At 43.2% G+C, this 18,299-nt stretch overlaps 1 protein-coding gene across 2 annotated transcripts; it reads left to right on the forward strand.

The window, feature by feature from the left end:
• Positions 1–97: 97 nt before the first annotated feature.
• Positions 98–17,991, forward strand: tmpoa (thymopoietin a). 2 transcript variants are annotated; one of them, XM_053650851.1, is made up of 6 exons: positions 1,619–2,403; positions 9,396–9,513; positions 9,926–10,078; positions 10,451–10,575; positions 15,459–15,562; positions 16,113–17,991. In XM_053650851.1, exons 1-6 carry the CDS (start codon positions 2,107–2,109, stop codon positions 16,459–16,461), a joined length of 1,146 nt encoding a protein of 381 aa, XP_053506826.1. In that variant the 5' UTR covers positions 1,619–2,106; the 3' UTR covers positions 16,462–17,991. The 2 variants fall into 2 exon arrangements, with proteins under 2 accessions (XP_053506827.1, XP_053506826.1); XM_053650852.1 differs by lacking the exons at positions 15,459–15,562; positions 16,113–17,991 and adding an exon at positions 12,466–13,301 and having other exon boundaries at positions 98–2,403.
• Positions 17,992–18,299: the final 308 nt, after the last annotated feature.

Consider the following 18,299-nt stretch of genomic DNA (forward strand, 5'->3'; position numbering starts at 1 on the left):
TACTATGTGTATATATATATATATCAATATCTATATCTATATATATCTTTATATATATATGCCTTAATATGATAATGTTCATATTGCGGCGTTTGCAGTAATGGAAAGCTGATCATGAGGAGAAGTCTTTATGACAGAAGCTTCTGAGAAACGAAAATAAACGTAAATAACGTGAGAACTTATTTCAGGATTTTAGGTTAGACCTATGACCAAGGGTGCCAATAGTTCTGCAGCCGGCTGTACACATTTATCGGTCGTCATAGCAGGTACATCTCCCGCACTACAGTTCACTGACCCGAGTCCACCTGTTGTTCAGTGGAGCAGATATTATTTGGATGGTGGATCACCCTGAGACACTAAACATAACCATCAGGCGTCAGATGTCGCTGCTGTGTCGAGAACAATCTAATAAATGGATCAGAAATGATCCAGATGAGCCCAAGCAGCGTTCCTGTGCTGGTTCCTCGCTTCACCGTGTTGTGCATCATGGACGTCTTGTGTTTATTCCACTGGCGGTCATGATACATCACTCTAATCACGTTATATATAACAGAGCGACATTTAAAGCAATTCCTGCTGATCTTCAGAACCCTGTGGAGGAAAAAGTAAAACTCATCTCTGCTGTATGTTGGGAATGTTCCTGCTGGGAAAAAAAACCCCAAACAAATAGAAACCATCACAAAAATTCAAATGGTTTCCAGTACAAATACCATTAGGAACCATCAGGTCCTTAATGGTATCAATTAGACAAAACATTCCAACAATAGAAGGCAACAAACGACCAGTAGATGGACCATTACAGCTTCCATTAAAACCAACACGAATTCTTTGAGGGTTTCTATTGTTTGGTTTTGTTTAGTTTTTTCAGCAGGGATGGCAGCGAGTCTTCAGCGTCTTCAGGGTTCCGAATCTCACGTCACGCCAAATGAATTTTCAGACGGCTCGTTTGGTAAGAACCGTCTCACGGATACCGTTATTACATGAACAATAATTCACTATAATGTCGTGTATAGTGTTTGCCTTCATTTTTTTGTGTGAGGAAGAACATCTGACATGTTTTTAGACGGATCAGTTTAATCTTTTTCTTCTGTTCGTATTCCTCAGAGCACTTGCTACGCTTCATCTTCAGTGTAAACGCTTTAATAAACGAATTCACTCATGACTGCGTCCATGAGTCCAACTCCAGGTAGTGGTGACTCCAGGCTGACATCTGCCAGGCATAAAAATACCTCAGTCTCAATTCTTTACTCTGATTGGTCGTAAGAGCAGCAGGTTTATATTAACATATTCATTATCGTTACTATAGTAACAGCTCATTCGCAGTATTTTTTTTTAATTATTATTATTATCATCAGTAGTAGTAGTAGTAGTGGTGGTAGTGTTGATTAATTTATGTAATATTTATGAATTTTAATAAATATTAATTAATTTATTCATTCTTTTTACACAAATTACAACATTTTATTATAATCGAGATGTAGCACTTCTACTCACTGCCCTATTTGTTCCCTTGTTTGTTTGTTACATAAAGTACACCAATTTATTTAATCAATATTTGTTATAACATCTATGGGCATATTAATTATTATTATTATTATTATTATTATTATTATTATTATTATTATCAGTACTAGTGGTGGTAGTGTTGATTAATTTATGTAATATTTATGAATTTTTAATAAGTATTAATACATTTTTTCATTATTTTTACACAAATTGCACCATTTTATTATAATCGAGATGTTTTACTTCTACTCATTGCAATAATTGTTCCGTTGTTTGTTTGTTTGTTTGTTTGTTTGTTTCATAAATTACACCAATTTATTTAATCGATTTTTGTTACTATGGGCGTATTAATTCACTTAACTAACATGTTTATTATATATGTATGTATTTAATATTTTTATTATTATTATTATTATCGTTATTATTATGATAAATAAATCATACCGCTTTATTAAACCGAGGTTCATCACAATCTCCTATTCATTATCATATTCGCGCGCACTCAAGCACGTGAGAGCTCTCCACCAATATGAGCGTTCTTTGTTACTCCGGCCGACCAATAAGATTTGAGCTCTGACCCTGGCCCTCGAGACCGAGAACATGGGTTTGTTGGAGCTGGTACGTGATAGAGAGAAGAAGGAGGAGGAGGAGGTGTCAGCCGTCATGGCGGAATTTCTCACCGACCCGTCTGTGTTGACTAAAGACAAGCTGAAAAGCGCGCTGGTGGCTAACAACGTGGCGCTACCGAACGGCGAGCAGCGGAAAGGAGTGTACGTGGAGCTGTATCTGAAAAACCTGACCTCCCAGAACAAGAGGAGCGGCTCCGCGGAGGCTTTCTCCAGCGACGAGGAGCCTCCAGCCCCCGCTGCCTCCATTACAGCAGCGCGCTCCGGCAGGGTGAGAGCCTCTAACCGCGCGCGGGGTTTATTTCCGTTTCATCATCTTCATCAACATAAACAACAACAACAACAACAACACATGCAGGGCGACAGATTAGTTCACCTCACTTCACATCATTTCATTTTCATATTCCTATCTGTACATCTATCTATCAAATATGGCTGACTCTGTATAGCAACAGTAACTAAGGACGAGACAGGAAAATGAAAGTTTTTAACCCGTGTTTAAATATCTAAGTGTGATAAATAGGGTTATTAGACAGTCCGGACACTTGGAACATTTCTCCGTGAGAACTTTTGGAAGAAAAGCACGCCGCCATGCTGCTGTGTGAACCTGCCTTTCCTGCAGAAGGGTGTCACGGTAATCGATCACTTTCGGTACGATATACCGAGCACAATACTTAACCGCGATATCGCCAAACACTCAGCAGCCACAGCATCGTTATTTGCGTTTTAAGTTTGCACCACGTTAGTTCAATTTATTTATTTATTTATTTTGTTCTATACGGACTAGTTGTACGCTTGATTCTGATTGGTCAGAAAGTCGTGTGGGGTAATTTTATCGGATTGTTTTTTGACAGTAGTGCGTGTGCGATGGCGTTTCTACAGTGTCGGCTCGCTCCATGGGAATTGTACGGCTCGTCTGATTAAAAAAAATCATGTAAAAATCGTAAGTATGTTTTAATGTTCGGAAGGAGTCTCCAGTTCCGAAGGCAAAGGGAACGAATGTTTGTCGCCGCTGTAATGTAAACGATGTTAAATGTAACTCTAAATGGGTTGAAAAGTACAGTTGGGTGATGTAATTCGTGTAAAAATGTACTCGGGATGAAGTTTAAGCTTTTTTTTAATTCCAGTAAAACACCCAGGATGTGCCGTCGCAGGAAAACGATCAACTTCGTAGTGGAAACCGTGACGCCGCTCCGTCTTTTGGTTTTGTTTTTTAAACCGATTTATTCTTGATTTTTGGGTAAGTGACAGTCTGTAGCACTTTTCTATTCCAGTTTCTCTTCCTGTTTCTCCTGCTCTTAGCAAACCGTCTCTGTAACGTCGTCACGCGCTCTCAGGTTTATAAATAAGTGATGCAATAAAATAAAGTCACAAAATGCAATTATTGTTTTTTTTTTTTTTTTTATAAAGATATTTAACACTAAAAAGGTGGGTTTTTTTTTTTTTTTTTTAAAGGTTCAATATTAAGTAGAAAATTTTTGCTGATTGCAGTCGGTTTGTGATTAAATTTTTTAAAAATTTCAAAAAGCCCCACAATCCTGAATGCTTTGCTGTCGGTAAAGACTATGTCGGGTTATGAAGGGCTTATAAGGGCTTATGTAGGCATTACGTAGCACATGTAAGTAAACTGCTGTCCTTCAGTGTGTTCAGTTTGTAGACAGGATTTTATTCCATATAATAAAAAACTATATGAAAATATAAAGGATGCACAACATTTAAAAAAAAAACAATAGTTCATCATTCATTTTTGATGTTTTATAGATTTTGTTGATGTTTTTAATGTTAATTAAATGTAAGAAATCCTTTTATTTGTATCTGTTTTGGTTTTCAAAACAGCAGCGTAATGTTGAATTTTTGTTTTTTTGTTGTATGTGGGGTTTTTTTGTTGTTGTTTTTACACCTCCCTCTATTTTTCTGCTTCCTGCTCTGTTTTTTCGAGGACTGAAGAGAAGAGGGTCGTGGTTCTGAAGGCCCGTTTCAGCGAGTCCGAGCTCTAAAACGGGGATTTTTTTTTTTTTTATCGGGCTCTGTGCTCAGGAGTACGGTCTCAGCGTTCAGCTGTTTTTCTTCTGGGTTTGGGGCTTTATTCAGGAAATAGCTGCCTGTACAAAGGAATTTTCTGGCTCGGTGCTGCCAGATGTGTGTGTGTGTGTGTGTGTGTGTGTGTGTGTGTTTATGTGTGTGTCTGTGTCCTGTTTAAAACTCTGCAGTTGTGCATTAGGTTTATTTCTCTACCATGATCTAGCTGTGGTCAAGTTTCTGACATTAATCTCAGTGAATCTGTGGTTCAACGGGTTAGTGTGGGGTTAGCGTGGGGTTAGTGTCAGTGTGTGGTTAGTGTGGGGTTAGTGCGGGGTTAGTGTCTGTGTGGGGTTAGTGTCAGTGCATGGTTAGTGTGTGGTTAGTGCAGGGTTAGTGTCAGTGTGGGGTTAGTGCGGGGTTAGTGTCAGTGCATGGTTAGTGCGTGGTTAGTGTGTGGTTAGTGCGGGGTTAGTGTCAGTGCGGGGTTAGTGTCAGTGCGGGGTTAGTGTCTGTGTGGTTAGTGTCTGTGTGGGGTTAGTGCGGGGTTAGTGTCTGTGTGGGGTTAGTGTCAGTGCATGGTTAGTGTGTGGTTAGTGCAGGGTTAGTGTCAGTGTGGGGTTAGTGCGGGGTTAGTGTCTGTGTGGGGTTAGTGTCTGTGTGGGGTTAGTGTCTGTGTGGGGTTAGTGTCTGTGGGGTTAGTGTCTGTGTGGGGTTAGTGCGGGGTTAGTGTCTGTGTGGGGTTAGTGTCAGTGCATGGTTAGTGTGTGGTTAGTGCGGGGTTAGTGTCAGTGTGGGGTTAGTGTCTGTGGGGTTAGTGTCAGTGCATGGTTAGTGTGTGGTTAGTGCAGGGTTAGTGTCAGTGTGGGGTTAGTGCGGGGTTAGTGTCTGTGTGGGGTTAGTGTCTGTGGGGTTAGTGTCTGTGTGGGGTTAGTGCGGGGTTAGTGTCTGTGTGGGGTTAGTGTCAGTGCATGGTTAGTGTGTGGTTAGTGCGGGGTTAGTGTCAGTGTGGGGTTAGTGTCTGTGGGGTTAGTGTCTGTGGGGTTAGTGTCTGTGGGGTTAGTGTCAGTGCATGATTAGTGTGGGGTTAGTGTCAGTGCATGGCTAGTGCGTGGTTAGTGTCAGTGCATGGCTAGTGCGTGGTTAGTGTCAGTGTGTGGTTAGTGTGGGGTTAGTGTCAGTGTGGGGTTTGTGTCAGTGCGTGGTTAGTGTCAGTGTGTGGTTAGTGCGGGGTTAGTGTCAGTGTGGGGTTAGTGCGGGGTTAGTGTCAGTGTGTGGTTAGTGCGGGGTTAGTGTCAGTGTGTGGTTAGTGCGGGGTTAGTGTCAGTGTGGGGTTAGTGTCAGTGTGTGGTCAGTGCGTGGTTAGTGTCAGTGTGTGGTCAGTGCGTGGTTAGTGTCAGTGTGGGGTTAGTGTCAGTGTGTGGTTAGTGCGTGGTTAGTGTCAGTGTGTGGTTAGTGTGGGGTTAGTGTCAGTGTGGGGTTTGTGTCAGTGCGTGGTTAGTGCGTGGTTAGTGTCAGTGTGTGGTTAGTGCGGGGTTAGTGTCAGTGTGGGGTTAGTGTCAGTGTGTGGTTAGTGTGGGGTTAGTGTCAGTGTGGGGTTAGTGCGTGGTCAGTGTCAGTGTGTGGTTAGTGCGGGGTTAGTGTCAGTGTGTGGTTAGTGCGGGGTTAGTGTCAGTGTGGGGTTAGGGTTAGTGCGTGGTTAGTGTCAGTGCGGGGTTAGTGTCAGTGTGTGGTTAGTGTGGGGTTAGTGTCAGTGTGTGGTTAGTGCGGGGTTAGTGTCAGTGTGGGGTTAGGGTCAGTGCGGGGTTAGTGTGTGGCAAGGTTATTATAGTTTTGCATTTTTCATTAGTTATTATTTAGTTTGGACTATGTTTTCAAATTCAGTTTATTTTTAATTAGTTTTTAAAGCGGGTTTGTTAGTTTAGTTTAGTTTGTATTCTTTGAAAATGCTTAGTCTTAGTTGAGTTTTTATTAGTTAGTTTTAGTGTTGGTTTTAGTCTTTTGTAATATGGGTTATTTGTCAAGGCCAGAAAAAGTATTGTGTAATAAAAACTCAACAAAAACATCATACAATTTTAGAAATATGTATTCAACAATAACATATCTCTCTTTCACTCTCCTGTCTGTCTCCTCCCTCTCTCTTTCTTTCCTTCTCTCTCTTTTCTGTTTCTCAGTATCTCTTTTACTCTTCTTCTCTCCCTCTCTCCTTCCTCTCTCTCTCCCTCTCTCCTCCCTCTCTCTCTCTCTCTCTCTCTCTCTCTCTCTCAGGATTGTGGGTAGTGAGAAGAGTTTAGAGTTCAGCAGCACGCTTTTAAGAGCTTAAAGTAACAACGTATTTTTCGTTCTTTTTTTTAAACATTTCTCGAGAGATGATTTTTTTTTTTTACTTGATGAACTTTTCGAGCGCCGACTCCGGTCGGCAAACTCTGACGAACGGGGTGAGGCGGAGAATTCTCACTCTCGACACGGGTTTAAACGTCCACCCTGTGGAAGACACGTGATATCTGTGGAAGACGTGTCGGTTGCAGTCAGCGAACAGGTCGGTGGGTGAAATATCAGTGCAGCTTCTCGGCTGTACGAAGCTGCAGCTGTTATTCTCGCCGATGTTCAGAGGGTAGAGGGTTCGATTGAAGGCGGAATTGCGGTTAATGACGCATTTGTGCTAAGACTGCAGTTATCGAGTCCATCAAATAAAATCGCACTATCCGACGTTCCTCCATTCATTTCGAACCTGACTATTCAAGGCGTCCTTGAACGATATGGCAAAGTAACAGCACCAATACAAATGATTCCACCAAGTCTGAAAAATCCGGATATCAAGCACGTTATGTCGTTTCGGCGAATACACCTACGTGATATCGGATGAAGATCAGCTCAACTTGGCTGTTAAGCTAATAAACGGAAGGCGAAGATTACCGGATCTTCATTAGTTCGGCTCGCGCGCGGCGTTCCTTGTGTGGAGAACCAGGGCACGTTAGACGAACGTGTCCAAACAAACAGATGAGCCGTCTAATTTCCAAACAATCGAGCGACAAAATAACCACCTCGTTCCCGATGTTGTAACGGCACTTAAAGGAAGAACCGATGTCGGAGACGTAGGAAATCACGATAAGCGTGAGGAGATTGTAAATCAGGCAAGCAGTGGAGAAAAATCCACTCTGACTGTAAATGAAAACGATAAACGTTCAGAAAAAGACCGAATAGGAAATAATAAAGCAGATGGTGAAAGTGAAGCAGCTGAGGATCGTCACTCAGACGTCCACTGTGACTACGTTTACACGGACAGCGGTAATCTAATTATTGACCTTACTCTGAATAAGACGATATTCTGATGAAGGTGTTTACATGAGTCGCTTTTAGAATACTCCTTTCATGTTCCTGTGTTACGTGTTATAGAACATAGATGGATTAACGTCACACGTCATTACGTCACCGCGCCACGCCGTCCGACGTCCCTCCAGAATTTCACGTATCGACATACAGGTGGTCTTCGTTATGGACCCGTATACAGTTCTGGGTGTTTTTATTTTTAATTTTACGAAATCTTCGAGTGCAGGTAATTATTTGTCGTGCTGTACGTGCAAATAGACGACTGCTTGAAGCCGTGGGCTGCGTCCCAAACCGCGTACTTACCGTCTATATAGTAGCTGAGATGCGTGTATTTCTCCTACTATACAGCAGGTAAGTACGCGGTTTGGGACGCAGCCGTGCTCTCTTGTTTACCGTCAAACGGTCGAGCGCTGCCGTGTGTGTGTGTACGTGTCCTGTCTCACAATGCGGTGAAAACTCCCACACGACGTTAATAGTGTGATTAAGGTGTGTACACGTCTGTAACGCGACTAAAACAGGAATACTCCACACGTCTTAATTCCATCTGTGTTTACTTCGAGTATGAGTATGTTTACATGGACAGCAATAATCCGTTAGGAACCCGATTAAGACGATACTCTGATTAAGAAACTAGCATGTAAACAGCGATTTCTGATGACCTCAATCTGATTAAAGTCGCACTCGAAGTAAACACAGATGGAATGAAGTTTATCTTCACACAGTACGGCTCAGGCTGTACCACACACACACACACACACACACATACGCTAGAGTTTGAGGGTGTGGTGATGGGATTGAGAAAGAATTCCGTTCCCTCCAATTTGTTTTCCTTCCCTCACTTCCCCTTCAAAACATAGTGATTGTGAAATCACGTCACTCCCGATCACCCCACAAAGGCCTCAGAGGTTTTTTTTTTTTTTATCCTGTGAAGAATCCTATAAAGTGAAAACTTCACACATCCACACACCTCCTCCTCCTGCTCCTCTTCACTCATTCTGTTTCTGTTCCACTTCATCTGGATCACATGTTTTCATTTCTGCAGAGTGAGACGTGGCTGAGCTCCAGGGGAACGTGGCTGTATTCTCACTCGTAGCGCATGTGACTCCATTACTGAGGAATTTGCTCGGGTTGAGTCTGATCTGAAATGTTTTATGTACTATTGAAAACTTAAAGCCTTGACTTTAGAGACGGATAAATATCTGGGGTGTGGTGTGTGGGGAGTGGGAACGGGTTTTATTCTTAGTTATATGTCTGGCCACGCCCCCTACTATTCAGGCCTTGCTGTGATGCTGTAATTATTAATTATATATCTGGCCACGCCCCCTTCTGATGTTGTTATTCTTGGTTATATGCTTGGCCACGCCCCCTCCTGTTCAGGCCTTGCCTGCTCTTATTCTTGGTTATATGCTTGGCCACGCCCCCTCCTGTTCAGGCCTTGCCTGCTCTTATTCTTGGTTATATGCTTGGCCACGCCCCCTCCTGTTCAGGCCTTGCCTGCTCTTATTCTTGGTTATATGCTTGGCCACGCCCCCTCCTGTTCAGGCCTTGCCTGCTCTTATTCTTGGTTATATGCTTGGCCACGCCCCCTCCTGTTCAGGCCTTGCCTGCTCTTATTCTTGGTTATATGCTTGGCCACGCCCCCTCCTGTTCAGGCCTTGCTGTGATGTTATCCTTAGCCGCAGCTGAAGTATATTCTTGAAGAAAACTCAGTTGTATTGAGCTGGTTCTCTTTCAGTCCCAGAAGATTTAACGATCAGCTCACGATCACTTACTACAACATGTTCCTCTGAGTAACCGCTCGAACGCAGACGCAGGAAGAGTTTCTGCAGTTTATTCCAAGAAGAGCGAAGTGTGAATTGTAGCCCAGTACTCTGTCCGTGAAACCTGTCTAACGTGACGCGTTCTGTTCTGCAGAAAGCCACCAGGAAAACGGACCGAGTTCGTCCCGAGGAGATCGACGTGACCGAACTGACCGACGAGGACCTGAAGGAGCAGCTGCTGAAGTACGGGGTCAGCGCCGGACCCATCGTAGGTGAGACCGTGTTTTGTTCCTGTGTGATTTGCCACAACTTTTATTCACTAAAGAGCGACACGTTGTACTTCTTATCCGTTTGTAGTTACGTTTAATGTCCATGAAGCGAAAGCGTAAACTCCTCTGTTCTGAAGATGTCGGAAAACGCTTTACCTCTGACACTGGAGACTCATTCCGTAAATCTTCAGTAAACCTGTCTTTACTTTAAGAAAGCTTCACCATGTTGACAATTACACACGTTTTATTATTATTATTATTATTATTATTATTATTATTGTGAATGAGCTGTTACTATAGAAACGATAACGTATTCGAATGATCAGTATAAAGCTGTGATTTGTAGATGCACTACTGTCAGAGCTGCTGCTGTTACAGACGATGAATCAACACCTTCTGTATTTTTACTTTCTAGCATCCACCCGTAAAGTGTACGAGAAGAAGCTGCAGAAGTTACTGGACCAGGGTCCTCCTCAGACCACCATCATCACCCTATCCGAGTCGGTTCTGATCCACAACAGCCGTAACGGGACCGCGGACTCGGATCAGTACAGCGATAAAGAGGAAGGTAAAGCCAATCACGCGCTCTTAGATTTCTGACTGTGGCTTTTTATCAGGATTCGTAATCGCGTATCTGGGGGTTTTTGTTTGTTTGTTTGTTTGTTTGTTTGTTTATTTATTCATCGGATAATTAACGTGTGTTCGCTTAGAAGCTCTCGCACTGCAAAAACCGACATGTGAGCAAGCGAAGATATCTTATCAACGCGTTTCGAGACGTTTTTACCCACTTTAGGCAGGAAATGTAGCTTCTTTCTAGAAACGAATGCCTAAAATGAGTACGACGATCTGCCGATAGAACGAGATTATTTAAGCTTGAAATGTTTCATTAGTCGCAAGATTGCGTGCGTGAATGACAGGATTTTGCTCATTTGTTGATCAGAAACAGCAACAGCAGTTGAACCGGAGCTAGAACCCGAACCGGAGCTCGTCCCCGTGTTGGAGAGGCCGCTGAGGAGCCGGGGAAAAACACCCGTGACCATCAGAAACCGAAGCAGCCAGAACAAGGTGAGTAGGAGGAGGAGGAGACACATAAATACTGCTCTCTCACACACACACAAACACAAACACACACACACACACGCCAAAGTATCAAACCTAAAGCCCTGAACTCGTGCTCTTATCGTTTTATAAAACTTGGCAAAAAGAAAGAAATAAAATATTTTCAGTGCACATTCGGAGGGTTTCAGGTGTGCGTGGCATTAATTATTCCGGCTTTCCGACCCCGACCACGGGGGGGGGGTGTGTGTGTGTAGTTCCCACAGTATTATGTCCCACAACCCTATATTCCCCAGAGAAACAGCACGCCAACCCTGAGTTCCCGGGCCAAAATTGGCCCCAAAATCAACATTTTAATCTGAACATTTTTAGGCCTTGAAACAGCTTATGATAATGTATTTGTGTAATATTACTTTGAAAATGAAGCAGTTCAGTGTTTTTACTCCACTTGGAGCACAATTCTTAACTAGAGAAATGACGAAAAATGCCGGCTAAAATCCTTCTACTCATTTAGAAGTACCGTACGAGCATCAGCGTGGCCAATGCCTTTGAATAAATTCAAGTAAATAATAAATAAATAAATAAATGCATTTTAGTGCCAAAAGTCAAGTTTGTGGTGATAATCAGAGCAGCAGGTAGTGTTTTCACGAATGCACAGAGATGGTCAGGTTATGACTCCAGACCCCTGCGGTGTCTGTCGCACTGGTCGATGCTGAAGATGGAGACGGATCAGGGTCGGAATCAGGAGAGTTTGCGTCTCTATCAGTTTCGGTTTCGGTTTCAACATCGCCTGAACTTTCACTGCGGTCACTATCTAGAATCCTCGCTCTGGCCTGTGTGACTGTGTACGTTTTCTCTTTTTCACTGTTTTAGATGTACCCGTGTTCACTGTAGGTGTAACTTCAGCTGGAACACGATTAGCTTTTCGCTTTGGCATTTTTAGTTCACTTCTACTATTACACCAATATTCACGCTCGGATCAGCTTCATCGTAATGCCGGCGTAAAAACGTAATCACGTCGTGACGTCATGACGTCGTCAGCCTTCCGGGTCAATAAATAATAATGAAATAAGTAAGGAATCATAGCAGAGTAATGCGGTACACCGGCCTTACGGGGATAACGTTTACACTGTAAATCCTCTATATCGGCCTTACGGGGATTTGGCATAGACGACCAAGCCGGTCTATCGTCCTTACGGGAATAGATCAAAGACGGGCAAGCCGGTTTTTCGGCCATACGCGGTACGAGGGTTAACCATCTTCTGATCTGAAGGTGTGTGATTAAACGTGTGAAATCGGTGTCGTAAACAAAAATATGATCGTGTCGACGTATTCGTTTCTTTCATTAGAAAACGAACATTTTATTTACAAATGAATCTTTATTTAAACGGACGACTCGGAGAGAAATATTTCCGAAAAGCAGCGGATAAGAGTGCGGCGTCGGTGTGAACTCCTTTAATACTGTTTAAAAAGCATCTCGGGGAAATTCCTCAACAATGTGTGTGTAAACTTTTGAGCAGTGGTGTATACAGTGAAAGTATCACAGTCTATAGGTTTAATGTCTGCAAAACATAAATTAAAAAAATGTGCTTTATATAAAAAGGAAAATGAAGTGTGAGATGGAATTGATCGTGAAGGGATGGATATTTTGTCGTATCGGACAGCTTCCTCGTATTTTTGTTCAGATGTTCTGATCAAACTGTGGAATTGTTTATTATTATTATTATTATTATTATTATTATTATTATTATTATTTTATTACAGATTGTATCTTTTAGCAAATGTGTTGTGTGAAGTGTGCGAGAAGAAAACGAAGCGTTGCGTTGTCGTGTGTGTGTGTGTGTGTGTGTGTGTGTGTGTGTGTGTGTGTGTGTGTGTGTGTGTGTGTGTGTGTGTAAGGAAGAGGACGATGACTCTGAGGACCTTCAGGTGGTGAATGTTGAGAGAAAGTCCAGGAGGTCTTCTCGCCGTTTGGACCACGCTGTTCCTGACCCTGTAACTCCACGCCGTCTTGTCTTGTGTCCCACGTCTGCTCTTTCTGGGCTGTTTTCTAGCTTCACAGCGGGCTCTCGGATTTTCCTTTCATCACTTCCTGTCTGTTCTCGTGCACCTTTCCGAGGAACCCTTCTGGAGCACGTGTTATCTAGTCTTTTTACGACCGTACCTTTTATACTACTTTCTTTTCGTACTCTCGGAAGGTTTCGGCGTCTGACGTGCCGCCGGTCCCTCGGGAGAGAAGAATCGTTTCGGTATGTAAATGAAGACCACCCGGGCATCCTCGGGTCCGTCGGCTTACTCTCGTCCAACCGTGAATGATTTTCTCCTGTCGAAGGCGATACGTAAAGATCCGACGCCGCCGCTCGCGGACACGCTGGCGAGATTTCCCTCGGCGAGCGAGGGCGGCTTGTCCGAGTCTCCCCAACGTCGTACGGCTCCCGTCCACGCCGCCTCGGAGGATTACGACGAAGTCTTTCCCACCGACAAGGTGCTGTGTGACGTGATCTGGGTTTATTATTTCTTTCTTTTGATTTTCCAGCACTGGGTGAAGGGAATTGATTTCTCAGGCTCGTTAGTGTTCGATTAAACTCTTCCTCAGCTTTATAAAAGGCTTCGCCTGCCTGTGAAGACCACGGAACCACGTCGTACACCATCACCTTCCTGCCAGACCGAAAGGAAGGTGCTTTTATTGATGTATAAATATATATTAAATACTTACCGTAATTATATCCGAACCTGACACGACCACTTTGGCGAATCTAGTTCGTAAAGCTGTTTACGTTCCTCCGTACTTTATCCGTTTGTAGGTATAAATATAAGTAGTAGGTATAAATTTCCAGCCTCCCCTTCCCCCATAATCCCCCCCTCCCGAATCTCGCTTGACGTTTAGATAAAATAGATACGGCTTTACCTCCGGCGCATGGAAAGCGCCGACACTGGAGACTCCTTCCGCAAATGTCAAATACACGTCCCTTTACTTTAAGAAAACGTCACCGTATCCGTTACTATAGAAACAGTAACGAGCGCATTAATAGAAACCTGCTGCTGTTATCGACAAGTTATAAAGACCTTCTGACCAATCAGAATCCAACAGCTCTAACTGGTGATGAGTAAAAATTAGGAATCAGTTGGATGTTATGAAGGGCGGAATCAATATTGCACGTTTTCATACAGTAGGAATAAATTATTCACTTTTTATATATATTTATATTTATATCTATTTATTTGCTTCTCTGTAGCCGAAAGCGTCCGGTGAGGAAGTAGAGCTTTCCGTCTTCAATACTGCTCTCCTCGAGGTGATTTCTTTCTTCCTTCCTCATGTTTAGTTTTATCGGAACACTACAGGAGCTCACGGTCTGTCCGCTCTGAAGCAAAATGCTTTTCACGTATTTGTACACCAGGTCGGTCCACATGATGTTCTGGGCTCCAGACCTGGTCATGTGGTAGGTACTGAGATTCTTATAAGGCTTATGAGGTTTGGGGAAAGTTTCTGTATATTTCTGTTCTCCTCTTGGAACGTCCTTGTGCTATAAAGGGCTCGTCAAAGGAGCGCAAATCGGTCACGTCGTTCGGGCGCACGAAACGGCGTAGCTCACCTTGTTCGGCTTCAGCTCAACCGTCCAGAGATCTGATCCACGTGATGTGCCGCCTGTCACCTTCTCGAGCTAGTCAAGGCAAAGATGGGGAACACCGTTCTCTCTCTCTAACGGATTCTCCACGTCGTCCGACTCGTGACCTGCTCGCCGCGAAGAGCTCGCCCGACACCAAGGTTTGAAGCTACGATGGTAACTCGTGGTTTTTGTTTGCACGCGGTGGTGGAGGGTGTCGGGTTCGCTACTACACACTGTAGGTGGTATGAAATTCTTCTCGTTCTAGTTCACGTCGAGGGACTCTGACGGCTTTTACGCCACCGTATTAGAACCATTTCTGACCAGTCTGTAAGCTTTTTCAGTTCTGTTGGAGTTAATAACCAAGATAATCTCTGGATGGCACGTTTAAGGTTGGGTTTCGAGATTAGGATTAAGGATTAGGTTCCAAGATTAAGATTATCTTCTAAAAGATTTATTTTAGCTTCTAAGATTTGGCTTCAAAATTAGGGTTCAAGATTAAGATTAGGGTTCAAGATTAAAATTAGGATTCAAGATTAAAATTAGGGTTCAAGATTAAGATTAGGGTTCAAGATTAAAATTAGGGTTCAAGATTAAAATTAGGATTCAAGATTAAGATTAGGGTTCAAGATTACAATTAGTTGAAGATTAGGTTTCCAGATTAAGACTGGGTTTCATCATTAAGATTAGGTTTTAAAATTACTTTTCACGTTTAAGATTGCGTTTCAGGATTCGGGTTTAGGTTGCCAGATTAAGATTCCGGATTAGGTTTCAAGCTTAAGTTTCAGTTCCAGTTGAACAATTTCGTGGGGTGTTGCTGTGAATCTGAATCTGCTGCTGTTGAGGGTCTCTGACCACTTCTGCTTCACCACATTAGGAGCGATCAGGTGGTTCTGCTGCAGTAGCACAGAGCCGAATCCATGGGTTCTTCTCTCCGGTTACCCCAGTCCGGGGTCAGGACGACAGCCTCCGAGATCAGACAGCAGGACGACTGGTAATGCAGCAGCGGAGGGGGGTCAATAACGGGGGCTGCACGTGTGAATAAGGGCTTACGTTCACTCGGTTCCTCACTGTGGTTCTCGTCATCTTTTATTTCTCTCACGTGTTGGTGCAGTCCTGATGTTTACAAACTTTCTTCTGTGGTTAATAATAAATCAAATGCATTATGCAAGTCTTTGACCTTTCTTTTTTTTTTTTTTCCTTTTCTCTCCCCTCCTTTCTCGGGAATCCTGCGTTTATTCAGTGTTGTTACCGTTACTTCATCATACGTTGTGTGTTTGGGTGCAGATTGAGAAGTTATCAGCTGTTGAGCAGACCCCAAAAACAGCAGAGAGAGACGTGCTGAAGGAACTGTTCCCTTACGAGGTCTTCAACACTCCCACAGGAATCAGGTGAGCGCTCCATAATGCATCTGAATGGAATCGTTTTGCGTCTTGGAAACGAATCGTTTTGCGTCTTGGAAACGAATCGTTTTGCGTCTTGGAAACAAATCGTTTTGCATCGTGAAAATGAATTGTTTTTCATTGTGAAATTGAATTAAATCGAATCGTTGTAAGGAATAAGAATAGTTTATGAGGAGGTGATGTGTAAGGAATAAGAATAGTTTTCCAGACTAAAATTAGGTTTTAAGATTAGGATTCGGGATTAAGATTTAGGATTTGAGATTAAGGGCTCGAGAAGATAAGGGTTCAAGATTAAGACGAGGTTCCAAAATTAGGATTAGATTTTGAGACTACGGTTAAGGTTTTGAGATTCTGTTTTTAAGATTAGGTTTCAGTAGGATCGACCTGATTTTTGTTTTGATTCGTTGCGCTGTATGACTGATACAGTTTTAATGATACACTGTATGACTGATACAGTTTTAATGATACACTGTATGACTGATACAGTTTTAATGATGCGGTCGTAACGTAGCATTTCTTTTTCCCCGAATTCTCTCAGCGCCACTCGTCGGCAGCCGATCAAAGGAGCGGCGGGCCGGCCCTTCAGCGACGCCTGGAAGGACACCCCGCGTTCACGTCTCTCCGAGCACAGATACACCAGTTCCTCCTACACGGAGAGCCGATCTGTCCCTCGCGTCAGCGCCGTCCCCCTGTCCGTCCCTAAAACCTCAGCGCCCCAGAGTCTCCAGGCCAACGCGAGGCGCCGAGTGCCCGTGTGGGTGCAGCTGCTGCTCTTCGCCGGCGTTGCCGGCGTCCTGCTGTTCATCTACCAGTCCATGGAGAGCAACCAGATGAGTCCGTTTGGGCAGCCGGCACGCAGCGGTGAGCTAGAGAACACCGGAAAATGAACAGTCTGTCTTTAACGTACCTCCAGACCGCCCACGTTTAAAGACTTCTCTCTTCCCTATACGTCGTGTTTTTGTTTTTTTTTTTTTGTTTTTTTTTCCTTAACTCGCCCGGTCCAGAGAACCATCCGGAACCGAACGAGATCGCGAGAACCCGTTTGCGTTTCTTTTCCGATCAGTTTTCGAGGGGCTCTGTTTGGTGCTAGGTCTGTAAGAAACTTCTGAACGAAAGCTAGAAATTTAAGGACAAGCCAAAAAAAAAAAAGTCATACGTGTATTTTTATGTTTTGTGAATAAATATATCTATGAATTAATAATAATAATAATAATAATAATAATAATAAAAGCATAATTAATCTGATTTATGAGTTTAATAAGTCACAAGACGGCCTTAAACTGAACTCGGGATGCATCGATGCACTTTGTTTAATCAACTCTCTGACCGCGTACAGAACGAGCCCGGTGGTGCGTGAACAGAACCGAATAGAACGGTTCTGTGCCGTCCCTGACCCGGTAATACTAACTAGGTTATTCGTTTTGGTATCATCGAATACCCAAAAAAAAAAAAAAAAAAAGTGTACTCGTTCTGAAAAATTTCGTACCGATGCGTCCCTGAACCCGAACCCGTCGTTCCGCGTAGTGTTATCCTGTCGAGTCCCATCATATTTATCGATGTAATTTTTTGTTTTTTGTGTTTGCAATGTAAGACGTCCACTTTATTAGGAACACCTGCGTATATTCATGTGCTCAGCCAATCATGTTGCAGCAGCGCGACACCGACGCACGTCGGCCTCGGATCCCTCTTCTTGGCTGACGGAAGCGGAACCCGGTCCGGTCTTCTGCTCCTGTCGCTCGTCGTCCAGCCGGAGGTTTCGCCGTGTAGAGATGCTTTCCAGCTCACCACGGGTGTGAAGAGCGGTTATTCGAGTTACCTTAGCCGTTCTCCTCGGATCTCTCTCCCGTCTCGCGCTTTGTTTTTTTTTTGTTTTGTTTTTCGCACCGTCCTTTCTGTCTACACACGGGTCCGAGTCACCGAACGAACGACCGACCGACTCGTGACGTGAACGTTAACTCTGCCTGCGCCCGATCGGCTCGTTCCCGATGAAGCGAATATCGAGACTCGCCTTCTGATTATATACGACATGCAGTATTTGTACGTGTTTATGCGTTTGAAATCCCAAAAAAATGTCAACAGCACAAAGTTTTTTAAAACTTTACTGACGATTTGTAAGCAGAGTATCGACTTCAAAAGATTTGCTAAATAATAATAGTAATTTTTGTGTCTTTTTTTTTTTTTTTTTTTTTTTTTTCTTTTTCTCTCAGCACTTCATTTATCCATCGTAATTTCCTCACGTATCGTATATATTTACTCGTCCTTGTTGTATTTATTGCTGCTTACGTTTATTCTGGAGAACGGAGCGTGAATCATGACAGATTGTGAACGGGGGGCTTTTGAATTAAACCGTGGGGATTTTTTTATACTGTAGACGGAATCATGTGATTTGTAGAAATGAAATAAAACATTTAACTTCATATCAAACGTTTTGTGCGCGTGTTTGTTTGTGTTTGTGTGTGTGTGTGTGTGTGTGTGTGTGTGTGTGTGGTTCTTCAGACGTTCTCGTCACACACTGAGCTAATCACAATGCTGGGGATAAATGGAGACGACTAATCTCCTCACAGCTCAGACGACACGTTACCGCTGATCAGTGTTTACTGATAAACACACTGAGGAGATTTGAATGTTTCCTGGACAGACAGATTTCACTTTATTTTAGTCTTTATTTATTTTCCTCGGTTTTTATTTGCATGTTGGTGAATATGGAATGATACTGGGGGTTTAG

Source organism: Ictalurus furcatus, chromosome 19 (genome assembly GCF_023375685.1).
Source record: "Ictalurus furcatus strain D&B chromosome 19, Billie_1.0, whole genome shotgun sequence".
Classification (NCBI taxonomy): domain Eukaryota; kingdom Metazoa; phylum Chordata; class Actinopteri; order Siluriformes; family Ictaluridae; genus Ictalurus; species Ictalurus furcatus.

What these genes read in the sequence shown, in the direction of transcription:
- tmpoa (XM_053650851.1), top strand. Translation starts at nt 2,107, where the DNA reads ATGGGTTTGTTGGAGCTGGTACGTGATAGAGAGAAGAAGGAGGAGGAG. An exon ending in CAGCAGCGCGCTCCGGCAGG is followed by an intron (nt 2,404 to 9,395) that starts GTGAGAGCCTCT and finishes TCTGTTCTGCAG; the next exon opens with AAAGCCACCAGGAAAACGGA. An exon ending in ACCGAAGCAGCCAGAACAAG is followed by an intron (nt 10,576 to 15,458) that starts GTGAGTAGGAGG and finishes GTTTGGGTGCAG; the next exon opens with ATTGAGAAGTTATCAGCTGT.